This window comes from Phasianus colchicus, chromosome 5 (genome assembly GCF_987193195.1).
Source record: "Phasianus colchicus chromosome 5, bPhaCol1.hap1.1, whole genome shotgun sequence".
Classification (NCBI taxonomy): domain Eukaryota; kingdom Metazoa; phylum Chordata; class Aves; order Galliformes; family Phasianidae; genus Phasianus; species Phasianus colchicus.
Genome location: NC_143440.1, coordinates 6,198,199 through 6,223,230, shown reverse-complemented (window position 1 = coordinate 6,223,230; position 25,032 = coordinate 6,198,199). Strand labels below are relative to the sequence as shown.

At 49.1% G+C, this 25,032-nt stretch overlaps 3 protein-coding genes across 7 annotated transcripts; 1 reads left to right on the top strand and 2 right to left on the bottom strand.

The window, feature by feature from the left end:
• Positions 1-364: 364 nt before the first annotated feature.
• RIC8A (RIC8 guanine nucleotide exchange factor A) lies at positions 365-11,029 on the bottom strand. Of its 3 annotated transcripts, none has more exons than XM_031607354.2 (11): positions 10,890-11,029; positions 10,279-10,455; positions 7,916-7,963; positions 5,852-6,466; positions 5,142-5,236; positions 4,097-4,247; positions 3,199-3,294; positions 2,768-2,912; positions 2,477-2,621; positions 2,116-2,235; positions 365-1,554 (listed from the first exon to the last, which is right to left on the bottom strand). In XM_031607354.2, exons 2-11 carry the CDS (start codon positions 10,360-10,362, stop codon positions 1,434-1,436), a joined length of 1,620 nt encoding a protein of 539 aa, XP_031463214.1. In that variant the 5' UTR covers positions 10,363-10,455; positions 10,890-11,029; the 3' UTR covers positions 365-1,433. The 3 variants fall into 3 exon arrangements, with proteins under 3 accessions (XP_031463214.1, XP_031463215.1, XP_089996340.1); XM_031607355.2 differs by lacking the exon at positions 10,890-11,029 and adding an exon at positions 10,684-10,812; XM_090140214.1 differs by lacking the exon at positions 10,890-11,029 and adding an exon at positions 10,568-10,686.
• Positions 10,959-13,545, top strand: BET1L (Bet1 golgi vesicular membrane trafficking protein like). Of its 2 annotated transcripts, XR_016466630.1 has the most exons (6): positions 10,959-11,084; positions 11,241-11,332; positions 11,836-12,035; positions 12,458-12,486; positions 12,581-12,637; positions 13,328-13,411. XR_016466630.1 is itself a non-coding variant. In XM_031607373.2 (4 exons), the coding sequence occupies exons 1-4, from the start codon at positions 11,066-11,068 to the stop codon at positions 13,493-13,495; spliced, it is 336 nt and encodes a 111-aa protein (XP_031463233.1). In that variant the 5' UTR covers positions 10,959-11,065; the 3' UTR covers positions 13,496-13,545. The 2 variants fall into 2 exon arrangements, 1 of the variants encoding a protein (XP_031463233.1); XM_031607373.2 differs by lacking the exons at positions 11,836-12,035; positions 12,458-12,486 and having other exon boundaries at positions 13,328-13,545.
• Positions 13,546-17,923: 4,378 nt separating this feature from the next.
• VPS51 (VPS51 subunit of GARP complex) lies at positions 17,924-24,953 on the bottom strand. 2 transcript variants are annotated; one of them, XM_031607343.2, is made up of 10 exons: positions 24,633-24,953; positions 23,743-23,872; positions 23,505-23,651; positions 22,620-22,842; positions 21,326-22,067; positions 20,651-20,869; positions 20,053-20,274; positions 19,609-19,730; positions 18,924-19,011; positions 17,924-18,530 (listed from the first exon to the last, which is right to left on the bottom strand). In XM_031607343.2, exons 1-10 carry the CDS (start codon positions 24,840-24,842, stop codon positions 18,270-18,272), a joined length of 2,364 nt encoding a protein of 787 aa, XP_031463203.1. In that variant the 5' UTR covers positions 24,843-24,953; the 3' UTR covers positions 17,924-18,269. The 2 variants fall into 2 exon arrangements, with proteins under 2 accessions (XP_031463203.1, XP_089996335.1); XM_090140209.1 differs by lacking the exon at positions 24,633-24,953 and adding an exon at positions 24,358-24,587.
• Between the last annotated feature and the right edge of the window lie 79 nt (positions 24,954-25,032).

The following is a 25,032-nucleotide window of genomic DNA, read 5'->3' as shown; positions in this document are numbered from 1 at the left end:
TGGACAGTGTTAACCTGAGCAGTGAGAAGAACATGAGAGAAGACCCAGGAAACTACAGACCTATACGTCCAATCTCAGTCTCTGGAGAAGTTATGGAGACTATTACCCTGGGTGCTACTGAAAGTAATTAAAGAAAAAAGCTGTTATCAGGCACAGTCAGCATGGGTTCATCACAGAAAGGTCCTGTTCTTGGTAACATGATCTCCTGATACCATTTATTTGGTGGATGAAAGAAATGTGGTGGTACTTCTTTCTGGAAGCAGTTTTTCTGAATTTTATCCTTCCATTATTCTGAGGTAGAACTACATGCCAATCAGAAAATGATCCTTCCTTGCTTGCTCAGAGCTGTCTCGTTCAATGAAATCACTGCCAAACCCATTTGTCAGAAGGTTTTCTTTATTCTAGCATCACATTTGCATTCCTACTTGCTAGTTACATTTTGGAACTCCTGGTACAAGACAAACTAGATTTTCTTTAAAAAGGAAAAAAAAGTACATAATAGAAACGTAAGCCATAGCAGAGGACCAATAGCAGCCCCTGGGTGCAAACAGCAGCGAGTCTGTGGGAAAGCTGAGGCAGGTGAGGAGGCCAGCACACACAGACCTTATTTCAACCTTTCAATCAGGAAGTGTAAGATGGGGAAAGGTAAGAACACCACTAACTAATCTCTGTGGTAAGAGGGAGGTTGCACAGCACCACAGACAAAAATATCGGAGCATTTCTGTCAGTCATCACACGTTCCTTTCCTGCAGATAACAGAAGTGTCTCACAAAGTCCCCCCCTCCTGCCTGCCCCACAGCACATGCACCATGCTCCCCACAGCACTCATATACATCCACACAATTCTGTTTGCACAGATGTCATAATGCTTACTGCCACACACAGCACATCCACACGTACTGCTCATGACAAGGGTGCATTATGCTGAGACGTCCCACAGACTGCATTCCCTGCAGAATGCATTCCCACTCTTGCCTGCAGCCCCCCTGCATTCCTGGGGAACAGCTCCCCTGTGCAGGGCTGACCACACACATGGGGACACGCGTGCTGATACGCAGCTACACAAATATCAGCACAATGGTCTGACAGAAAGATTCCCCTGACCCTTCCCTCCCCCCCCAAACATCACATATTTAAAACAAAAAAATCCTACTGAAAAGTCCTGGAAGCAACTGGGAGTGTGATATTCTCAAAGCTGCCAATGGAAGTGACCAAGTGGAGCCAGGCCATGATGACCTTCCAGAAGGAGAGGTGGTTACAGAGCTGAGAAGGAGGCTGGAGGTTCTTTGTTGCAAAGTGTGAGGGGCCCAGGCTGGATTCAGATCCCATGGGGAGAGTCCCAGTCTGGTACTAGCCTCCAGGTGCAGCACCAGTTCTGGAGGAGAGCAGGTGGAGACCGCCCAGCTCTCTGAGGCTGGGGTAAGAGGTCAGGATCAGTCCAGCCCCAGGTCCGAGTCAGATGAGGACCCCTCATCAGCTATATCATGGATGGTGTTCTCCATGGGGGCCAGGTTGCCACTCGGCGTGATGCCCATGGGTTGGATGACTTGTTCTCTGCAACCAGGGAAGAGAAGGGAGAAGGTAACAAACTTGCAGTGGCACTGGAGGAATAGAAGTCCTGCAGCAAGAACTGTAGGAAACTGGCATGCAGCAGCCCAGAGCAATTCCTCAAGCCAGCACCAAAAGTAAATGTAAGAGATAAGGACAGTGAGGCAACAGCTGGAAACACAACCCACAGATGTTGCAGTTCTCAGTTACCCTGAAATAGAATCTGTTTTTAGGGTCCCATTCTGCAGTGCAGGATGGCCAGAGGAAAAACAGAGACATCAACGTCTGTTCCCATCCTTTAACACACAGTGGAAAAACTCATGCATCAAGTGCACTGCCCCTTTCCCTCCTGCTCTTCAGGAGGGCAATCAGAACACTTAGCAGACCCTAGGCTCCTCTTTGTGACACCTATTAATGATTTAACAAGACCCAGCTTACACAAATTTGGAAATAGTTCTCCAGGTACCTCCCCCAGTCTCTCATGACCCTACAGTTTGCAGAGGCCAGTAATAAATGTAAATCACACAGATGCTAATACAGGCATAAACACACACAATTTTCTCATACCTGGACAACTTGTCAAACATATTGACTAACTTCATGGCTTCATATTCCTTCTGCTCTTCAGTCATCCCTTCCATGGGGTTGGGGAGTTTTTCCTCAACACGTCCTGTCACAGGATTAATGCTACAAGAACAGTGAGACCAGGACAAAGGAGGGAAGCAAAGAGGTAAGAGCTCAGTCACAGAAGCATTTCACCCAAGAAGATGGTAAAGATGGTAGAACAACATCAAAACTAAGGGCAAAACTTCAGTAATGAAGAAAGACAAGGGAGTTAGCAGGTATAGATAGGAAAAAAGAGACAGAGCTGGAGCAGGAAGGAGGTGGAGGAAGGGGGATGCTAATAGAGAGGAAGTAGAGTTCTTACTTGGGCTTTGCCTCTTTGTACTCCTCTGTGTCAGTGTCCTCATCTTCTGAGTACTCTCCCTCCTCCCGGCCACCAGCCATCAGGCCTCGCGCTGCCAGGAGCCCAGCTGCATTCCCATAGCCTGTGTACTTCACAAACCGCGACACTAATGGGAGAGAGAGATGGACCTCATGTTGATCCTCCTGCTGTGTGCGCCAACTGTGAGATCAGATGAAGGCCATGGAGAAGCAGAGGTCCCTGATGTTTGCAAAGGGTCACCCATCCCATGCTCCAGGACTCCCTGTGACTCACCACTCTCCTTGCAAAGCACAAAGAGGAATTCAGCTGCACAGTGCTTCACGTCAGTGTCGATATGGGTCATCAAACGCACCAGCTTGTTCCGCAACGAGTTCCCTACCTCTGGACGATTTTTCACATCCCGCAGCGGAGGCAGCACCTACAAAGCCACAGCGAGGGACAGTCACTGGAGCTGGAACAGCATCCATAGGGTAGGCAGGGAAAGAAGTGCGTGCATTGTACAAATCAGCTAAATCTAACAAATCCACAGAGCATGGGAGAGGTGGAGAAAAACACTGCGCATGTCATGGGCTTCAACCACACATATATACAAATCTAACAGAGAGAGGAAGTCTCCTTGGAGAATGGCAATATTCAGGCAGCTTGCTATTCTCCTCTCTCCTCAGAGCACCACCACTTGACTTTCAGCTGAACCCATGGCATACCTTTGCCTTCAGGAACTTCCTTGTCTGGCGGTGGACTCTGGCACTCTCGGTCAGCAGGTTCAGCACAGGGGTCAAGCTCTCCTTCAGCTTATGTCCCTGCAGAAGCATTCACAAGATGAGCAACATGTCAGTTACACTGAGCTCAACTTCCCTAGCTCATGGTGGAGATCATCAGTACTGAACCACAGGGAAACAGAGGGACACTAAGACATAACATCTTCTGCTACAGGAAATTCAATGTTTCATCACTCCTTTTGAGTCCCTCTGTTCAGCATTTCTACTCAGAACATCTATGTAATGCAGAACATCTAGAGTAGATAAGTGCAGCAGTAAAATCTGAAGACCCTCTGGAATAACTCCAGAGGATGAAAATGGCCACTAGCTCAACAGTTCAAAATCAGGCTGTCAAAAGCAATGGAACAGAAGGAGACAAGTGCTCAGGAGGAATAAAGAAAGACAAATGGTCTTGACAAATAACACTATGACTGCCAGTCTTCTGACTATAGGGACGATATCATAACAAGCCACCAGTCTAGAGACTTGTCTGCATCAACCAGTTAAGCTGCCCACCAAATCATAATTGACTTGAGTGAAACAGCTGTGTAATTCAAATATTCTAAGTATCTACTGGCTCTGTCAATCTCACTACCTGCCATAGCAGCAGCACCAGTGACCCTCCCAGTTCACAAATGTTGTTCTAGTCCTACCAACTAGAACTGGCATTTCTATACAGCTGTCTCCAAAGTAACCATGCCTTTTACTGGCACTCCTGTGATTTCGGCATGATGAGTTGAAGAGCTCAGCACCAAGGCTGAATGCAAGCTTAAGGAAACATGCCCTGCAGCGAACTTGTGAAAACTAGCAGTGAAGAGCTCTGTACAGCAGCCTCTCAGCTTACCCTGTCAAGGCGTCGTTCTAGGAAATCCAACAGGATATTAACCGCATCCATGTTGACACCCATGTACTCAAGTGATCCTGGACGGACTTTCGGAGTCAGGAGAACATCCAGACATTTCAGGGGCAGGTTGCCCAAAAGATTAACTGTGTGGCTTAGGAAAGAACAGAAGTGAATACATAGTCAGGGATCTTTGTTCATAGAAATTCATCAACTACACAGCAATCAAGGTTCATTACTAACTTCCAAGAGCAAAAGGACTCTGAAAACAGACCCAAGCTCTCTTTAGGCTGGATCCTAAGCTACCTACACCACTAGAATTTAATAGAATTTAAGTGCAACTGCTTCCCTCCTCCACCCCCCCAGTATAGTTGAACAACTTGCTGGAAGTTCAAAAAGACTTCAGTGACAACAGAAAAACCATAGACCTTGACACAGAAGCCAAGTAGGACCAAGCCAGGTGGTGAGAGGGTGGTCTCTAGGGTCTCCTGCTGCATCACTCATTCATACTCTGATGGCTGTTGGAAAACATTGATCAGGGTCCTTTCTACTGTGGTATTCCTGGGGACAGGATGGTGCTGCTTACTCAAAGCTGACAGCCCTGAACCAAGAAGGCCCAGCAGTGTAACACAGGCCATTTCTCAGCATGGCTCCAAAGATGTTAATTAAGAACAGCCCAGGGACTCTTTAATTAAGGCAAAAAAAAACATCTGCCCTGGCTCACTGTAGTGGGTAGCACTATCAAAGGGACCTGATATGTTATATTGAACATGACCTTAGCAGTCAGAAAGGCTCAGACCAAACATTTCCTCCTGTAAACCAGTTTGTAGTATTACTGCACACAATCTGACTGCAAAGAAAAGGCTACTTCTGAACTCTAGCAGCATGAGGAATTTGCAAACCAGACAAAAGATGCCTGCTTCTCAGCAGTGGTCCTAACAATCACCATGTAAGCAAAGGATGTTAATGCCAAGGTCAGGCAGGGCCAGTGCTGGGGAGACCTCAAGGCTGTGTCCAGTGAAGGCCATTATCTAGTTATCTAGCAGACCTGTGGAACTCCTCTGTCCGGTCCTCCCCATCAGCAGAGATCATGAGACAGTGGCGCAGGAGGGCACCCAAGTGCCGGTACAAAGCAGCATCTTCCTGGTCCCAGAACAGAAAATGAAAACCTTGATCAGAAAAGTGGATTCTCCACAAACCAAAGCCTGCTACCCTACAACCCACAGCCACATCCCTCCCCCTCCAACAACCTGCTCACTTATATCAGGGTGTATACATGCAAATATCCTCCAGATTCTCAATCTGCTGCTAGATACCTTCCCCATCACTCTACAGCACCAAGTCAAGGGCTGGAAGAAGTACAGGAGGGGCCCAGGGATAAAGTAGAGATGATATCAGACCTCCTTCTGATCTTGTCCAGAGGTGAAAGGCAACAGGACACACACAGGTGAGTTATGTGGGAGGGGAGAAGAGGGGAAGAAAGAGAGGGAGGAAAGGGTCTGCTTTCCCACTTGCACAAATCATTAATATCATTAAGAAGGAAAAATGCTCAACTTGCAGGTTTTAATGCTGAAAAGTGTTAACGCATCAGACAGAGGCAGTGCCCTACAGAAAAATGTCCAGACACACAAGTCTCTTCTACACTTACATGTAAGCAGAGGCTGCATGGGAGTTAGTATCTAACACAAGGATGTGCAAGAAGAGGAGAAAACTAGTAGACAAGTGAATGTAGCGTGGTGCAACACTCGAGGATCTTACCTCATCCACTTCCCTCTTGCTGGAATCAAAAGTGATATTGAAGAGCACTTTCAGGATTTCCATGGCTCGCTCCGTCTCTTGCCGAGGCAAAGGTGGAAGCAGTCCTTTCTCAGTGACAACTTCATAGGGGTCCATCCACTTGACACCAAGAGTCAACTCCAGGGTGTCTGTCATCAGGCTGATACCCCGGAGCTCCTGGGCTAGCTGCTGCCGGATGTCCACTCTCAGCGCTGTCAGCAGGAAGAGAAGACGCAGGTCAAAGAACTTGACTTCATGAGGAAGGCTCCTCTCATTGTAGAGTTTGATGCGCTTTGTCAGGCCCACCACCAGCCGGGCTTCAGCTGTCAGTTCCTGTGCCCTCAGGCTGCTGAAGACAATGTTGCAGAGGCATTTGAGGGATTCTAGGATAACCTCCAAGTCTGGGACCTCTCGGATGAGCTCCTCTGAGTAATCAATGCCAGCATGCCTGGAGAGGGTCTTCAGCCCTTCCTCAGTGGTGAAAGGCTCAAGGCAGTATTTGTCCCGGGACAGGATGCGGATGCTTTCCAAGCACGTGACCTGGCAGGATGGCTGGAGCTCTCTTTCCAGGAACTTGATCAGCAACTGGGCCATTTTCTGTGTGATTGGAAACAAAGAATGCCTCACACACTGACTCTTCACAGTGCGGTCCCAGCGCAAGGTAGCATACTGTAACACCCTGCCCTGAAACATGGGAGCAACATCTAGACACAAAGCATCATCTAGACACAAGCCTTCTAACAGCTCTGATCCAGGCCATGCACAGCAGCTCTCAAAGCATTTGCCTCTGGCACTTGATGCTGACCCAAGTCAACAAGGACAACCAGCAAGAGACAAAGAACAGCTGGGGAGTGCTGAGAAGATCTAAATGGAGGACAGGAAGAGGCAGCTCCTGCTGACTAGTGAACAACTACTTATTTTAGCTTCCTCTGTGGTTAGGATGGTTTTGGCTAATATGAGTTACCTGACAGCTGCAATAAGCTAAGAAAGCAGGGCAAAAAAGTCCTTTATATCTTCACTGAGGACCAGCAGTCAATTCAACAGCAGTGGTTCAGCCACACCCAGAGCCTTAAGACCAGAGAAGCATCTGCTTTGGGTACTCCAAAAACAGACTGCTGAGGCTGAGAAGCACCAGAGAAATGCTGTGGGAGGGGAAAAGGAATTAAATGGGTTCAAAGTACGCATGATATGGTAAGAAAGGAGGGGAAAATACCTAGAAGATTCAAATAAAAAGAACCTCCCTAAATCTTAGTGCTGTCTGGAGACCTACTAGCCCAGATCCTCAGTAGGTACAGACTGACAGAGCTCCAGGAACACCAATTTACCACAGCTGAAGATCTAACCCTTGTAAAAATAACATACATGATAGCAAACATGGAAAAGTATAAGAGCAAAAGGTAAAGCTTCACACAACCCAGTGCAGCTAGGTTTTAACTACACATAGCGAAACATCACACTCCACCAGTAATCTCCTGCTTCCACATACAATCCACCACAAAACCGATCCAGATGGAAAATAACCCAGGCAGAAGAAAAACAAAGGTGTTTTTCTTAAAGCAGATCCCAGCAAACATATCCACAGTGCAGATGTGCAAAGGCATGCCCCAGCATAAGAGAAACACCATGAGTGGAAATGGCCAGGGGTATTTCTTTCCACTGAGTGCCAGATTATTCCAGCATAAAGGGTTTGTTAATAGACAGCCTTGGTCAAATCCTGCAGATGGCTCTGAGCAAAAGCACTTACCCACATGCTTCTGTGATCTTTGCCTAGCAGACTTGCACCATTTACACACACACGCAGGATCACACTTCTCATGCGTGCTGCTGAAGCTATATGCATCACCAAACCCAAAGGGATTGCTAATGTTGGAAGAATGCTGACTTTTATCCTCAATCACCACCTACTAGAACCCAACCAGGTACTTCATCAGGTTCAGGAGAAAGAAAACATCTCCTGCCCTGCAGGAGCTGCCACCTCCAAGCCTTGCCACATAAGCTCAGAGCTGCAGATTTCATTGTCCAACAAGACGCCAAAGACATGCCTACCTTCCTCTCCTCTCGCTCCTCATCATCAAAGGTGAAGCACTGAGATTTCTGTAGGGCAGAAGAGAAACAAGGTATGAGTTTAAAAAATCCACAAAACTGCCTTCCCCAGCCAGGGAATGGACATAAGCCCAGAAAGCAACAGGTCTGAAAAACACGCTGCAAACACATGCAAGCCTTCTTAAGAACAGTTCTTACCAGCACAGAGGCAGGGAATCAAAGTGGCAAGGAGTGTCAGAGGACTTAGAGAGGTCTGCAGTATTCACAGGATTTGTAACAAGCAGCACAGGCTCCTGAAGAGCCAGACACAAGGACAGTTTTCCAGCTGCTGAGAGTTTTGCTTCATTATTGCCTTCTCTGTTCAACACTGTTTATATCCAGCAACTTCAACTATATCTCACAACAAGCAGGAAACGAAACTCGTTTGAAAAGCCCAGATACAGCCCATGCTGCCAGGTCAAAGTTGTTTCCCTTCTCTTTCATCCCTGAAAAACATTTGATGAATACCCACTGCACTCTTCTGCTGGCTCAACAGTGGACACCGCATGCCACAGGCCAAAGCTATGCCCATCTGATGGACGAGTTTAATTTTATATACTGCAGCTGTGAGGTGGGTATTCAACACATTCCAAATATCCCATAACTCATAGAATAGTTTGGGTTTTAAGGGACCTTAAAGATCATCTCAATTCCAACACCTTGCCATAGGCATGAACTCCACCAGATCAGTTTGCCCAAAACCTCATTCAGACTGACCTTGAGCACCTCCAGATACTGGGTGTCCACAGCTTTGCTGGGCAAAACACCTTGACTACGCTCAGTGATACCACCAAGCTATGCCTACACTTTTTTCCCCTTGTTATTGTTTCTTTTCCTTCCTAAAAAAAAGTATCACCTCCTTGCTACTTGCAAACAAATCCTTATATTCTTCGCTCCTACAGCATCCCAAAATAGGACTGTTATTCAGCTCATGTTCTTTAAACGCAGCCAATTAGAACAGGTAAACACTCCACTCCATGCAGAGAGGAGCTTCTCCTTGCATCAGTGAATCTTCTCAAGTCAGAACGTTAGCTGGACTGATCTCCTGCACAAGGCATTTCCAGAGCTTCTTTGCAGGCTCCTGTAATATCATTTACATATATTTTCATAACACACCTGTGGGTTTGCTTTAGCTGTATTTTATTCCTGACAACCAGGAACTGACTCCATATTTAACAGTGAATTAAATATATATACACACACACCTAGAGAAGGATATAACATCAGCTTCTGCAGTAAAAAACGATGCAAGGAAGTCACTTGGTTTATCGCCAGTTTCATCTCTTCAGCCGCTCTGTTTCTTCCAGACAGGCTAGCAAAATCACTGACATTCTCACAAGTTTCCTACGCTTGATACGCTGACAAAGAAACCAGCTGGAGGAATTCAGAGCATTGGTTTTGATGTCTCAACATGGTTGCACAACAAATGCCATTTGCTATCCTAATTTCTCCAGCATGCCAGCTGCTGCCAGCAATGCTAATCCCGCAGACCATCCTTTTAACAGGGACCCCCCGTCCTTAGCTAAGACCCCTCCTGTTTCAAAACTGGCTGCTGAAAATAGAAGTGTTCTTCCGCTCTTGCACACTCTTGTAAAATATTCACAGGTTTTCCCCACCAGCTTCCCTCCTACTTCGGAATGGTGCAGAATGAGTCACAGATTTGCAGGGCCAGCTCTAGCCTGGTGGAAATCCTCTGAAGGAAATTTCCCTGGCAGACAGTTTCAAAAGGGAACTACCCCTGCAGATGATCTTTGCCACTGTAAGGCTAGAGTCACTTGCATTTCAGCTTCCCAACCCAGTCTTTTTCATATATTACACTCATTATTTCATGTGTCAGCTTTCATATCGGGCACCTGAATCCAATTCCAGCCTCCATTCACACCAGTTTCTAATGATCTTTCACTTACAAATCACAACAATTCCACCTGCAGCTCCTCCCTAGGTGTGAGTTTTATAACCTCCAAACCTCGCCCAACATCAAGGCTCCTCCTACTCACTCTTCATGCCCACGATTATTTCCCCACAGGGTTTAACTTGCGATCTGGATAATAAAGAAAATCCTTCCCATGTGCTTTTCTTCCAGCATAAACAAAATAAAGGGAGGCTGCTTAGCTGCTTTCTAGCAAAGCATCAAGCAAGAAGCAGCCTGCAAGTAATAAGACAAAGCAGTCTGTGACATCTCCAGGGAAGTAATACAGAGACAGATACTCAGAGGAGACAAACTGGGGACAGCTGGGTAGCACTGTAATCCCATAACAAGGCCAACCTGCTTCCAGGTTTGCCAACAGAAGCAGGTGACATCAGGCTGAGGTGTGATGCTCACTCACCTCCTGGTTGTAGATCTGAAGCACCTTGAGGACCGCATCTTGCTCCCCGCTTTCCACCGTGGTCAACACAGTCCTGAGCTCCATTATATCGACAGCTCACCTACAGAGGAAGGGGAAGCAGAGAGGCTTCCAGGGCTCCTGGATAACGGTGGTGCAAAGGGATCTAGATCCAGAGAGCTGAGAGGGAGTGAGAAAGGGGTGGGGAAAAGGAGGAGGAAAAGAAATAAAAATCAAGTGAGACAGTTCACTATTACATCCATAAAGCAGAGCAGATGAGTGAGCCACGTACGGCCAGCCTCCTCTCTGTCCCTCTAATCCTCTTCTTCCCCTTTGCTTTCCGACGTTTAATGCATGCCCTCCCAACACAGTGCTGGGACAGCCTCCCCCTCCCTGCCCGAGGATTACCGCAGCAGATCACAGCGCTCCCCGAAATAGCTCCCTGCTCCTCCTCCCTGGCCTGCCCTGACTCCTGTCACCGCGCAGAGCAGCTACAAAAACAAGCAAACCCAGAAACATCCCTGGGGAGCGAGCAGAGCTGAGGAGGACAGGCAGCCAGGCGGCGGACGGCCTGAGGCGGTTGGGGGGGGGGGAGCGAGAGGAAGCACCGTTACCTGCCTGTCCCCGGCGCCCTGCCGCATCTCCTGCGCTCGGGGTCCCGCTAACCACAAGGGCACGCGGCGCTATCACACAGCCCCGCTACCCAAGGGGAAGGCGGGGGCCCGGCGGCCATTTTGCGGAGGCTGGGCTCCTCCTGCCGGGCGGGGCTTCCTCCCGCCATGCGGGTGCCATGGCGGACTGGGGGCGAGGTGAGGGGAAGGCCGCCAGCGGCGCGCTGGGCCGAGGGGCCGCCAAACGGTGCCGAGGGGGCGCCCCGCAGCCATCTTGGGCAGTGCGCCAAGCGCGCCGCGTGGATGTGCGGTGCACCGCGTCAGGCTGATGAGACGCATCTTTTTTCTCCTCAGGGCAGAATGCGGTTGCCATGGAAGACATGCTGGACGTGGAAAACAAGCGCATGGCAGACAGCCTGGCCAGCAAAGTTACCAGGCTGAAGTCGGTGAGTTGCTGGCGCTGTGATGAAGGAAGGGCGGTTATTGCGGTTATTGCTGTTGTACACTTAGAGGGTCTCTCGGGCAACACTAATGTGTGGTCGGTAGGCTTCCTCCGTCTTAACGGCCCTCAGAGAGCCCTGTGGTCATGCGATGGCATGACTTGTGCCAGTAGGAGGCAGTTCTGAATCTTTGGTCCATCATCTTGTAGGAAATATCCGAATAATTTTCTAGAACGGTATCTCTGATAAAGCAGATTTTATTCGCAGTTGTGATGGCGGGCGTCTTCCAAGCAGGAGAGCACCCAGAAAACAGAGTTACATCTTTTACTCCCTATTCCCCGACGCTTATCTCCTTCTCCTAGTTCCTCATTGGCTGAGTACTTTAGGTTCACAATCTTCTCGACGCTTCACTAAACATGGAAACACTGGACAAACAGAATTTTTTGCTGCATAAGCATAAATCTGTGTTAATTAATAAACTTATTCCACACCTGATCATTATTTTGCAGATATGTGCTTGTCCTCCTTCTTCTACAAAGATAAGCTCGGAAGAAAGACAGAGGAGTATCCTGGTGCCTGCCTGTCACGCCCCAACCTCCTCACGGAATGAGACAGTTTGGCCTTGTGTAGAGGCCCGAATTTCTTTGATGTTTGTTAAATCTGTCTTTCTTTTGCTGGGAGTTTCTTATCCTAGCAGAACAACTCTACAGTATGTTTTCTAATCCCGAACACTGTACTTGCATTGTTTGGAACATTTAACAACTATTACAGTTTTGCAAGAAAGAATTAATCACATAATTCAGTAATAATGTTTCTAAAACATGCCACTAACATATATAGTATTTTACTTCTTAGATCAACTATTTCTAAGGATGAGTTACAGAATTCAAATGCATTATGTTCTACTTCTTCAAACCAATTGCTCTTTTTAATATCAAATGCAGAAACAACATTCCATTCCCACAATCTGTTGGCAGCATTTCAGGAAGGAGTTTTCATATGTCTGACATATGAAAATTTCTGCCAGCTTGCCAAGCTTTATTTCCACAGCTGAAGAATTCTGATAGCCTGAAACTGCAGTAGGAACCTGTTTTGTGGCTGTGCTTAACAGACCTTCTTTTTGTGTGGCAGATGAAGAGCAAGCCACTGCATCCTCTAACGTGTGTTTCAGGTTTTACAAGCATTTAGATGCATTCTAGGTTGTCTTTGTGTTCGAAGTTCATTAATGTCAGTGTTCTCTCTTATGCTCTGTAGCTGGCTCTGGATATTGATAAAGACACTGATGAACAAAACCGATACCTGGACGGCATGGTAAGGAACCAAAAACAGTGTAAAAAGCATGAATTTCAGTGTTGAAACCAGTTTGGTCAAAGGTGGGAACTCAGCTTGGAAGTTTAATAGCACTGTACACTGATGGTGTTGGAGTAACTGAAATGGGTATTTGTTCAGCCCAGAAATTAGAAGAGTGGAAAGCCGGAATAAGAGGTGTAAAGGCAAGAGATCTTAAAGGAGAAGCCCTGAATCAGTATGCAGTTGTGCTTCTGTTAGAGAGAAGATTTTGAGATGTTTCAGGGGAAACATGAGCAAAAACTGGGAGGTAGTTTATGAGTAAGGAAAACAAACAAGGAGTCAAAATGATAACGAACTGCATTGATCTGAGACCTGTTTGCTACCACCTGGTGGTGGTACAGATGTATGCTGCCGCATGCTGAAAAGGGAACTAATGGAAAGAAACTGCATGATTTTGGTGCTTTTTAGCCTGACCTGGCATGCATTAACAGTGCTAGCTTTATGTAGAGACATTTCCTTTGTATTGGTATTGTGCCATTGCCATGAGCACAGGCAGGGAAGTTCCTCCTGAGAGAGACATGATAGATACAGAGATGCAGGCAGTTATTGTGTAGCTCCTGCTGCAATTGTTTTTTAAGCAGGAAGCAGGACTCTTCATGGGCTGCTTCTCCAGTTTAGAATGCCCCTTTTTGTGTTTTCTTTCTCCTCCAGGATTCAGATTTTATGAGTGTGACTGGCCTGCTGACTGGTAGTGTGAAGCGTTTCACCACCATGACACGGTCCGGGAGGGAGAACCGCAAGTTACTCTGCTTTGTTTCTATAGGACTGATTGTTGTTTTCTTCATCCTCTACTATCTTGTGTCCAAAGTGGGGACTTGATCATGGTTCTTGTGCAGCAGTTTTACTGAACTAAAATTATGTGATTGACAGACTTGTTCAGCGCCTTTCTAGGTCTGCCGTGCTTCGGGATCTTTGGGACTTCCCAACAGACATTCCAAATAACTTTTCACCAGCGTTTTGTCACTGTTCTGGCTGGTCTTGGAGATAAAATGAGTATTCCAGTGACAGCACACCCACGAGGCAGCTCCAGATGAGGTCCCTATGCCCACACAGTGACAGTTGTGGGTCACAGAATGACCACAGAGCACAGGCATCTGCCCTCAAAACCTCCAGCCTCATATGTACCAGCACCAGCTCCTGGAGCTGGGCCAGCACCTGCACCAACCCCCCTCTTCATCCACCTGGTGGATGCTCAATACACTCCAACACCTCCAGCAGCAGTATCACCTTCTCCATGTCCACTGAGAACTTGGCCAACAATTCATGAGTGGTGCCAAGCAATGGCTGAGACACGTGTTCATCCATCTGTACTTTATGCTGCAGCTTCTGGGGTTATTTCCATCCTGGGGGGGGGTTGTCCCTGTGTCACCCATGTGGTGGTGATGGCCAACAGCTCCAGAAGGGCCTTCTGGCAGTCAGTGAGGGCATCCCACAGCAGCATGGTACTGACCCTGTCCCACTCATGCAGCCGCTTTCTGGTGCAGTCCCATAAGCTGTCCACCAGGAACATGGCATGCTTGTGGAGCTCGTTGCAGAGGAAGAAATGCCACAACAGGCAGACAAACAGGCAGTTGTCACTGTCACGTAGTAATGCCATGTCACTGTCACAATGGGGGTCCCACAAGCTGTGGTACAGTAACAGTCTGGTGGCAACGCGGTGAGTGCCAAACACCACCAGGTACACCTGGTGACAGTCGGTCATAGAGACTGCCTCTGGGAGAATTCCTTGATCAACAGCCCAGCAAACTCCACCCCCACCTCTGAGTCCTTATCCAGCACCACGGCCAACAGGCAGCCTTTGGATCACCCAGTGAACAGCTCCATCTCAGCAGCCATGTTCCACAGCACCTACAGATCCTGCAGTGCCCGGACACAGTGTGGCTGCACCTCCGCCTGCTTGTCATATAGGGTCCACCCCAAGTACTTGAGGTGTCCAGTGGTGAGGACTGATGCTGGGAAGTGCTGCATCCACGTCCTCAACTCCTCCATGAGTCCACCGAGCAGAAAACCACTGTACAGGACACTGACTGCACCACAGGGCCACTGCCATAACCAGGTCCCCTAAAGGGACCCAGAAGCAGCATCAGGGCTGTATCTGCAGGGACAGCAAGTACTTGGACAAGTGCTCCTGGAAGAGGTCCGTCAGTCACTGGATGATGTTGGTGTTGTCAATCTCCCACAGCATTGCTCTGTCACCATCCCTTGGCAGCTGCAGGAATATGGTGGTGTGGTTGTGCTTGTAGCCCTCCAGCCACTCATCAGCCACCGTCTGGACAGCTACCTGCCCTGCAATGACCACTTCATACTAAAAGGATTTCCACATATCACATGGTTTTGATGTTCATGCCTTTATCTCTTGCCTCGTTACTTATGTCTTGCAGCCAATTCTTAAGGGATACTTTTGTCTTATCTCTGTTACTGATAGTTGGCAAATCTTACAAATCCAGACATTTGTCAATACAAGTTTAATAAATCAGCAGAGCTTTGAAAGCTGCAAAGTTTAGGGTGATGATTATAAATCTTTGGAATTATGAATGTGCAGTGTAGTCCAGTGTGGCCACTAAGCTCTTAGACATAAGGAAAAACTTTTACTCTCAGAGAGTAGTCAGGCACTGGAATGGCCTGCCCAGGGAGGTGGTAAAGGTGCTGTCCCTGGCAGTGTTCAAGAGGCATCTAGACGAGGAGCTATGAGATCTTGTGTAGTGGCTTGTAGCAATGATAATAGGAGGATGGTTGGACTAGGTGATCTTGTAGGTCCTTTCCAACCTTTTGATTCTATGATTCTTGTGCTTGGTCTCAGTTTCCTGTTGAGTTGGAGACCTGCTAATATCCTTGGTGTCACAGTGTTGAAATTCAATCTGTAGTTTTGAAATGAAGTTAGCATTAGATATTAACCCTGATACTCTCTGATGGTTTCAGCAAAGAGTTGCTGAGGAGCACAACTTTGATTACTCGCTTGGTCTTCTTTATCATCCATCTAGGTAAAGTTTTGAATGGACCCAGCAGGAAGGGTTGGGTCAAAGTCCACAAACTGCCTTGATTTGCACACATATAGTGCAAAAGATTTTAAGAGGACAGAAGAGAAAGCTAATTACAGCCTTGTTACAGTTAATTTCAGGTATTAGAGCACCCTGCTATTAAAGCACTTTGGAAAGTGTGGAAAGTTTGGAAAGTCAAGTAAAACTTCTACACCATGCTGTTCGGGTGATGCTGGAGAGGTCAAGGAAAGATTCAGTCAGAAGGCTAAGGGATTTACTTATTCATATAGGAGGCAACCTAAGAAACAATTAACTTGATTTGCAGATCCCTGTCTGCAGTGCTGGTGTCAGACATGTGGCAAAGCACACCCCAACCAGTTCGGTTTACAAAACAGGTGTTCCCCACAACTGTGCAGTGCAGTGTGGTAGCTGGAAAATAAAAGTTCCCTTCCCCTTTTTGTCTTTGCACATCAGAGCTGATCAGCATCTCACTTGTGTTACACCCTAGCTGTGTTCTTTCATAGCTGAATTATTCAAGACTGCCTCTAATTCCAGTAAGAGATTTGTAACTTTAAAAACACTATGCCTGTTTGGGGAAAGACAAAAAACAAAAAGCTCTTTCTCACACCAGACAAACCTCCACTGCAGAAGCCTCCTGCTCTGACTCTACAAAGCGGCTGTACAAAGGCACTATGTTTTATCTCGTCTGTTTTCTGTACCAAATACTTGTATGTACTGGTTTTCCCTGCTCCAAGTCTCTGCTTATTTGGCTTTCTTGTCCTCCAGTAACCTCTGTAGAACTGACACATTTCCCCTCCTGTTTCAGTTTTCCTCCTCTCTAACAAGCCTATATTCATCAATGGCTGCAAGTTTCCTTTGGCTTTGGACTAATCCAGGTCCAGATGGAAATAGACAGTGTTGTCCTTTGTTCAGCTATGCCAAAACACTAAGTCCTACTGTAGCTGGATTAGGTGTCTTTTTTTTCCAAGCTTGGGAAAGGATGTGCAGGGAAGGTGGGTAGAAAAGGAGGCAGCAGTGACTCATTTGGTTCTTACTACTGCTTCCGTTAAATGTGGCAGCTCCCAACTCTTGTCCATTCTGAAGCTGATAACTTATTATGAAGTGCCACCAGAACAGTCTGATCTTCACGACAGTGGCAGTTTCAATTTGCTTTAGCTTTTGTAAATAAAACACTGGGTTTAGACTGTTTTTCCTTTGTTTTTTTTCTTTTGCTCATGTGTTTGCTAGGCTGCATATCAAGATAATAGCATTCTGTTCTTAAACTGTACAGAACTCAGTCATGCTTTTCCTGTAGAAAGTGCACTATATATATGTATATATATACACACACACACATATATACACACATACTAAATCCTTAATATTAACCTTAACTTGAAAAGCTGAACATGAAGATTCTTGAATCCAAACTGAATTATCCCTGCCACAGCAGGATAAAGCAAGAATTCGCATGAAGCTTGAGCTGTTTTTTGAAATACTGTTTTCTAGCACCATCTAATGGTAACCCTCTCAACTGTTATGTTAATGTGTTACACACAGAATAACTTCAAATTTTCTTAAGTATTAATGCAATTAACACACTACTTAAAGATGTACAACATTTTCTAGTCAGAACGGAGAGTTAGCGCAGTGCCAGTCTAGCTCCCTGCTTCAACAGAGCTAGCACAGTGATTGCAGGCTGGCTGAGGCATGCAGGTGCAGCTCTGAACATGTCAGCAAAGGCCTACCAGGGGAGAAAAGTGCGAGGCGCTGTCCTTTTCCCTCCTGTCCTGCACTCAGAAGCCTGTAATTATTTCTCCACGATTTCAAATTAGTGGCTTGGGAAGGAGGAGGGAATGCAATGAGAGACATTCTCAAGTTTCCTCTCATTAATCAAGAACAGAAGTGAGAAGTTTTGAAATGTCAGATCTTCAACTGCTAAAACTGGGTCACAAAGCAGCAACCACAGCTAAGAGCTCTACAAAACACTCTCTTACCTTGATTTTCACTTATCACATTTTCAACCTTGCGTCACTAAAAGATGTGTTTTGTTGCTGGTGGTAACTACTACGCAGGATGCAATGGTGCGCAGAGGGTGCTTGTACAAGTTTGCCAGGAGGAAACAGGTATTTGCATGAGGCACTGGGTGCTCACATGAGGGGCTGGGTATGCCCTTGTCCCCCTGTTACCTAGCAGGAACTCAGGTGTTCAAGTGCTCCCTGCACCCAGAGAGTTCCCACCCCCAGGCATCCAGGCACAGAGACAAAGCTTAACTTGCATGCATTTTATTTATTGTCCTCAACTGTGACACATGGGCTGCATGCAGCATGTCCCACGTGTAGGGGGATGTTACCAAAGAAGTGGAATGAAGTGGCATGTCACTGGGGCTGGGGGAGTAACACATGGGGTTGGCATCACTGGGGTGGGAAGAGACTGTGAGGTGTTATTGGGGCTGGAAGGGAACATGGGGTGACCTTACAGGTGTGAGGGTGTGATATGTCTGTATATGTCATTGTGGGAACACATGGAGTGTCCTTAAATACATGAGGTCACACAGATGGCTCCTGTGCCCCCTCACCTGTGCATCAACCCATGTCCCCAGGTGCCCTCAGGTCCTACCCACGCTCACAAATGAGCTCAACAACGCTGTGCTCCATAGGGACAGGGTCAAGGCAGCGGTGGGCAGCACTGGCAGCCACCTCATCCAGCAGCCCCTGCACCACACGCTCATCAGCAGCAAAGCGCCAGAGATAGAGCTGTAGGTAGTGGCCGTCTACCTGCACCTGCTGCAGCCCAAAGCGCCCCAGAGTTCGCAGCCGCACGCACTCCAGCAGTGTCTTCAGGCTGATCTTGATTATCCCTGTCAGCACTGACACCTGGGACATGGGGACAAGTGGCATCAGGAGATGCCCAACAAAGGGTGGCCTTGCACCACATCTACTTGGGGATAGTAAGAATTAGGAGACAACCCTCATCCTGGTCATCAGCCCCCAGGGATGTCCTGAGTTCTGACACATGGGAGGTCAGGGATGCCCTGTTGGGGATGGACCAGTCCCACTAACAGGGGCATGGGGACTCCCTCATCCTGGACCACATCCCAGGGACCTCCCTCGAGTCCAGACATGCTTGTCCTGGTCTAGGGAACCCCAGAACTTGAGACACAAGGTCACCAGGGGCATGTGACAGGTAGGAAGGCAGACAGCTTTGGGGCCTTTGGATGTGGGGTCAAGAGCTGCCCTTGGGGACACTGACGTGTTCCCATGCCTCACCTTGTTGAACTCAACAGGGCTGAAGATGTCAATGCGTTCAGAGAAGAGCTTCTGGATGTTGCTGAGCAGGTGGGTGTCCATGGGAGCGCTGAGGATGGTGAAAGCAGCACGATCAGAGATGCAGAGACAGTCAGAGGATAAGGGGACGATATGTGGGAAAATCAGGGAATTGCCAGGGAACAAGGGAAGGAGGCAGAGAACACAAAGATTGTCAGGGGATACCAAGACAGATGGGCTATGAGGACAGTTTGGGTACACAAAAACAGTAGAAAATGGGGATGGGCAGCAGATGTGGGGACAGTCAGGGAACATGGAGAGAGTCACAGGACATAGACATGGGGCACATGGGAATCATCAGGGGATGCTAGGACTGTTTGGAGACATGGGAACAGAAGGGAAGACGGAAACAGCTGGGGAAGTTGGGAATAAACAAGGGATATTTGGACTATTTGGGGATGCAGGGACAGCCAGAGGAGGTGGGTGGATATTGAGACAGTTTGGGATGTGAAGATGACCACAGGGACATGGGGACAATAGGGGAAAGTTGGAATATTTGGAGATGTCCCAACGACATATTTCCAAAGACAGTTGGGAAGACATGGGGATGGTCATGGATGTGGGGACAAAGGTGTGACCCAGGGTAACTGGGGAGTAACCAAGAGGTGGCCTGGGGCACAGAGCTGACCTGGGAGTGTAGCTGGGGGCATAGCGTCCCGGTGCCCGTGAGCTGCTGTACACAGAGAAGGCACGTCGGCTCGAGTCACTGCTCTGTGCCCGCCGCACTCCCTCCTCAAGGAGCTGCCCCACCTGCAACATCACATCACTCAGTATTTTTCAAATTCACCCAAAATATCTTGAGGTTCCCAAAACCAACCAGGATCCCTCAAAACCCTCTGAAACCTCCTAGTCCCCCTGGGATCCTTCCAAACCCCTCCAGATCCCCTTAAAATCATTAAGGATCTTATTGGGACCATAGGGATCCTCTCTAGACCTTCCATGGATGTCAGCCTCTCCCCAGCAGGGACCCTCTGAAACTCGAAAACCCTCCCAGGAACATTTGGGACATTCTGGGGACACCAGACTTAGGGACACCAAGGGAGACTCCCCAGGGACTCAGTGTTGCCCTGACCTGGACGTCGATGGCAGTGATGTCCTCAACCACACGCTTCATGACAGCACGGACATTGCGGGGCTCAACTGTGCCCAACCAGTCCCGTGTCTCCACGCTCTTCCGCAGCATCTGTGACACCGCAGCACCCTGGACCTGTACGTAGTGGTCGAGCAGCCACTGCGCCGCTCCCCGTGCCTCAGCACACAGCGCTGGCCCTGGCGTCACCGCTGGCCCTGTGTCCTGGAGGAACAAAGGATGCTTTCCAGGCTGCTGCATATGCTGCTGTGTCACTGTTGTCTTCATGTTCTTGTAGCATTTGGAGGAACTTGGGGACATGCATTTCCCCACTGCCTCCTGGGAACATTCTGTGCTGCCCTTTGGGACACCTGGGGGACACTTCCGCATCCATGTGCAGAGGAGGGACCACATTCTGGATGCAGACGGAAACACAGAGGGACACAGGGAGGATCCCCTTGAGGACATCTGGGGTCCCCTACCACATCATGGACAGACACTGGGACACTCACGAACTCAGGGCCACAGTGTCACATCTGGGAACAGTCAGGGTCCCCTCTTACCCATTCTGGGGCCAACAGGGGACAGCTGGGGGGCTTACCTCGGGAGGGAACTGTTCATCAGTAAGAGTGAGGATGTAGCTGATAGTGGTGGCTTCATAGTCAAGACATAGACGAGCAAGGAGCAGCAGCAGTGCTGGGGGTGCTGCAGGGGCACCTCGCTCAGCTGGACTGTCAGCAAAGCCCCGAGCAGTACGGCAAAGCCAACGCACGAAGGCCACCACCAGCCCTTCACGCACCGCCTCGACACAGAACTCCCCCTGTGATCAAAAATGGGAGGGTTACAATCCCCAAAATACCACATTCTCACCCCAAAAAGCTATTACTGCACCATTAAAAGCTTCATTTGCACCCCACAGAACTGCCTCTGGGCACTGACATCACACTCATGTAACCATACAGATATGACCGTGACCAAAACCAGAGGGTTTTGCCCCCAAAATACCACCCTGAGACCATCAAAAAGCTCCCCTGCATCCCCAAAAATGCATTTGGAGCTCAGTGTCTCCTCCATAGTCCCTAACAGCCCCTTGCACACTTCCCAACTGTCCCCCAGTATGAGCTCTGCAACCTCAAATCCATTCTGCGCAAGCTCCAGTCTGCCCAATGACCTTTAAAGAGCTCCAATGAAGCCAAATCTGCCCTCTGCAATGCATAACCTGACCCATGCAATCCCCAAACCACCCCCAAATCATCCCAGTGACTCCCAAGCTCACCTTGAAATAGGGCAGGCTGGCAAAGGCAACATCCCTGGCAGTGAAGAGCTGCACGTAGGCCAGGACAGCCTTGAGCTGACCAAGAACAGAGGAAGAGAGCGTGGCCAAGAGGTCAGGCAATCCAGGGCCATCCTTGCCAGGAGGCCGGGGTGCAGCCAGTGCCTGGCGCACATCACCCAGGCACCCCAGAAAGAAGGTCTGCAGTGCCCGCAGATAGCGGGCCACCCGCTCACGCGCTGCTCGGGCCACCAGTGCAGCACCTGCTTCGGCCCCGGCTGCAGGCAACAGCTCAAGGAGAGCACGGAGGCGGCGATGGAAACGGTCGAGCGCCCGTACCAACAGTGACGTGTCACCCAGACCTCGCTCCAGGGCCAGGCGTCGCTCCAGCAGCTCGAAGTAGCGGGTGGTGAGGGTGGAGGCAAAGGCCTCCAGGCGGCCATCCCTGGCCCCGGGGCACCCATCAAAGAGGCTGCGGTATGAGGCTGCAAGGAGGCACAGGTTGCTCACAAAGGCTGAGCTGCCACGGTCAACAAAGTCAAGGATGTCGGAGGCAGGAGGTGGTGTGGAAGCAGTGCCAGAGGGGTCAGACAGGGGCAACTCAGCCTCCAGCGCTGCCAGCTCAGCCTCAAGGCGGGCACCAGCCTGGCTCAGGAACTCCTCACACAGCTCCTCGGGTGGTTCCTCCAGCTGCAGCAGCATCTCCACACACTCAGTGAGTTCCTTTGGTTCCAAGGTGTCATCCCTGGAGGGAGGGAGGAATGAAGGGGTTAGCTGGGAGTGGTAGAAGGTTTAAAGGGTTAATGGTGGCAAAGCAAAAAAGCAATCAGGGTCATCAGTAGGCTTCAGGGTTAACAATAATTATTGAATAACAAAGAAGAAAAAATTACTTAATATCATCTGTATATTCCACAGCTAACAGCAGTAATAGTGATTAAAATCATTATTCCAGTATTCACAATAACTCAAATAGTAGTCAAAAAGAAACTACAACTGTTAGGAAGTTTCCTGAGTTAGTTCCATACCACAAACATGAGAAAAAAATACATATACCATAATTTTGTAAAAGTTCTCAGTACTCTTCAGAATTAGCCCTGTATTCTATGAATATTCTGCAGCATGGATGGTTCCTGGAATTTTTAGCTTCCAGAGTGAATACTCCCCAAGAACATCTATTTCCCAGAGCTGTCATCAGTAGGTTCCAGAGTGAACACATTAAAAAACGAATGAACAAACGAAAAAAACCACCCACAACATTTCCTGGAGCTGCTATCAGTCAGCTCCACAATGAATATACCGGAGGCGTGCACGGAGGCGCTGGGCCAGCTCAGCCATGATGGAGTGGCTCTCATCCTCGATGGCACGGAAGGAGGGCAGGTGGCGGTAGTGGCGCAGTACAGCACGGGCACGGGCGTAGCAGTGCAGGGCTCGTGCAGGATCAGCTCCTAGTGCTGCCCACCGCCGCAGCCGCCCTGGTACCTCCACAAGGGATTGCAGCTTCCGCAGCAGTGCCTGCACCCCTGGAGGAGTGTTAGGGGTGCAGTTAGGGCTGGGGCCAGCATCAGAGGAGCTAATGAAAGAGTGGGACCGGGAGCCTGATCTGCCCGCTGGGGATTCCCCTAACCTTCAGATCTGCCCCTTGGTACCCAACACCCTTGCCCTCACCTCACCCCAAACCACCTGCCTAATAACCCCACATCTACCCTTACTGAATCCATAATTCCCAGATCTTCCCCACTCACTGTTACCTGCCTCCCCCCTGACTAAACATGCACCTTAGGGTTCCCTAACACTCTGTTATTTGTATCTCTAAAGACCAGACCTGTCACCACCCCCCAAACTGGCTCCATTTGACATCCCAGCCCTCCTCAGTCTATCCCTAAAGTTCCCTCAACTCCATGATTAATTTCCTCAAGCCCAAGATCCAACTCCAAGGCACCTCCAAAGCTCAAAATCTTTTCCCTTAACCTCCAGACCTGATCTCAACTTCCGGATCTGAGCCTCCAAACCTCCATATCTGTCCCTCCAATCCCCCAGATCGGACTTCTACATTCCTCTAACCTTAAGATCTTCATCTAGCACCACAAAACCCCAAGATCTGTCCTCTCAGAGTTCTCCACATTCAAGATCTGCCACCCCACACCCCCAGATCTGCCTTCTTAGGGTCTCTCTCACCCCATACCAGCCAGCTGAGCACCACGGCGGTGCTGGTCCTGCAACGCAGCACTGACACGGGAACTGGAGGCGCTGATGGCTGCCATGTTGGAGGCCAAATCATCCATCTCTGCCTCCATGCGCCGGAAGTCGACCTTCATCTTTCGGATAGTGTCTGGAGAGAAGAAACAAGACACATAGGTTCCTCATACTCCTGGGAACCCTCTGGTCCTCTCAACATGCATGGGTCCCTACCAGGTACTCACCTGTGGCAGAAATGAACTTGTTGTAGTTTTCGTAGAGCAGCGTTTGCATGTCACTGTCGAGAGCACGGATCTCCCGCCCCAGCGTTGCTTCACGGGACAACAACTCCCCCAGGCGACACTCACTGCGCACCTGGAGGAACAGCAATAGTGGTATAACTTTCCCCTGGCCTTGCACCCTGTTGGCCCGCCGAGAACTTCCAACAGCCTTCCTGGAATCCTCCATCCCTTCAGCCAAGCCTCTACATGTGCTTCTGTGATCCTCAAGTGTTCCTTTCCACCTCTACTTGACTTCTAGAGCCCTCCAGCTGTTCCTCCATAGCCCTAAGTACCGCCTGGGGAACTCTTAACTGCCACTCAAGCCCCTAAATGTGCCTTTGACTCCACCTCTACCAATGGAATTTGCAAATGAGCTTCCAATGGAAGCTCAGGGTCCTGCTGGAAATCCATTAGTCCCCATTAGCCACAGTACCATCCTTGTAAAAGGATCTATAAGATCCTAAGCAGTCTCTCTGGAGGAAGGTGGTCTATAGGATGCCCAAATAACCCCTTTATAGGATCCCCAACAGGGTCCTTTGAGTGGTCTGAGGGTCTTTCAGGGACCCAATGGTGACCTACTGGAGGAGTTTCCATAAGAATTCGCATCAGCAAGCGACAGGATCTTTTCCAAAGGTTTCCACAGACGATACCACAGAGACCTTCTGGTGCCCCAACAGGGCTCTGAACACAGACCTAACATCCGTGGAACTGCACACAAGGAGTTCCCTACAGGAACACCTATGGCATCCATACAAGGGTGTCTGTTAGGAGGCCTACACGAACACCTCGGAGGGGTCGACGGGGGTCCTCCAAAGGAAGCGAGGGCAGAGGGTCACGCTGGGATCAAAGGTCACCTTGGTGAGAAAAACTTCCGGGTCGAAGTGGGGCCCGTTGATATCAGCAGGGTCCGGGGGCGTCTCTGCCGCTTCTGCTGCGGACGGTCCATAATACCGCTGGAGCGGACCGTGGGGCCGCCGCCACCCACTCCCGCTTCCCGCTGCGTTCCCAGACTCGGAGCTGCCTCCAGTCTCGGTCCCGGTCCCCGCCGCTTCCACCTCCGCCATCACGCCGGCACTTCCGGTCCAGCTGACAGCTTATCCCACCCCCGACGTCACTTCCGGCGGAAGGCGCTCGTCACCACAGCAACCAGCTGCGTTCACTTGAAGAAATGAAGCATTTCCTTCTTTATTTTCCTGACAGCTTCAGGAAGAAGGAGAAATGCCGGACCGGTTACACACCTAATGTTACATACAC

Excerpts from the sequence above, each read along its gene's own strand:
- RIC8A (XM_031607354.2), bottom strand. The coding sequence starts at position 10,362 with ATGGAGCTCAGGACTGTGTTGACCACGGTGGAAAGCGGGGAGCAAGAT. Across the intron at positions 2,913-3,198 it reads GGAAGTTCCTGAAGGCAAAG|GTGCTGCCTCCGCTGCGGGA; the intron begins GTATGCCATGGG and ends GTGGCTTTGTAG. Across the intron at positions 2,622-2,767 it reads TGTGCTTTGCAAGGAGAGTG|TGTCGCGGTTTGTGAAGTAC; the intron begins GTGAGTCACAGG and ends CTCTCCCATTAG.
- BET1L (XM_031607373.2), top strand. Across the intron at positions 11,333-12,580 it reads AAGTTACCAGGCTGAAGTCG|CTGGCTCTGGATATTGATAA; the intron begins GTGAGTTGCTGG and ends TATGCTCTGTAG. Across the intron at positions 12,638-13,327 it reads ACCGATACCTGGACGGCATG|GATTCAGATTTTATGAGTGT; the intron begins GTAAGGAACCAA and ends TTTCTCCTCCAG.
- VPS51 (XM_031607343.2), bottom strand. The coding sequence starts at position 24,842 with ATGGCGGAGGTGGAAGCGGCGGGGACCGGGACCGAGACTGGAGGCAGC. Across the intron at positions 20,870-21,325 it reads CCAGCCTGCCCTATTTCAAG|GGGGAGTTCTGTGTCGAGGC; the intron begins GTGAGCTTGGGA and ends TTTTGATCACAG. Across the intron at positions 20,275-20,650 it reads ATGAACAGTTCCCTCCCGAG|GACACAGGGCCAGCGGTGAC; the intron begins GTAAGCCCCCCA and ends TTGTTCCTCCAG.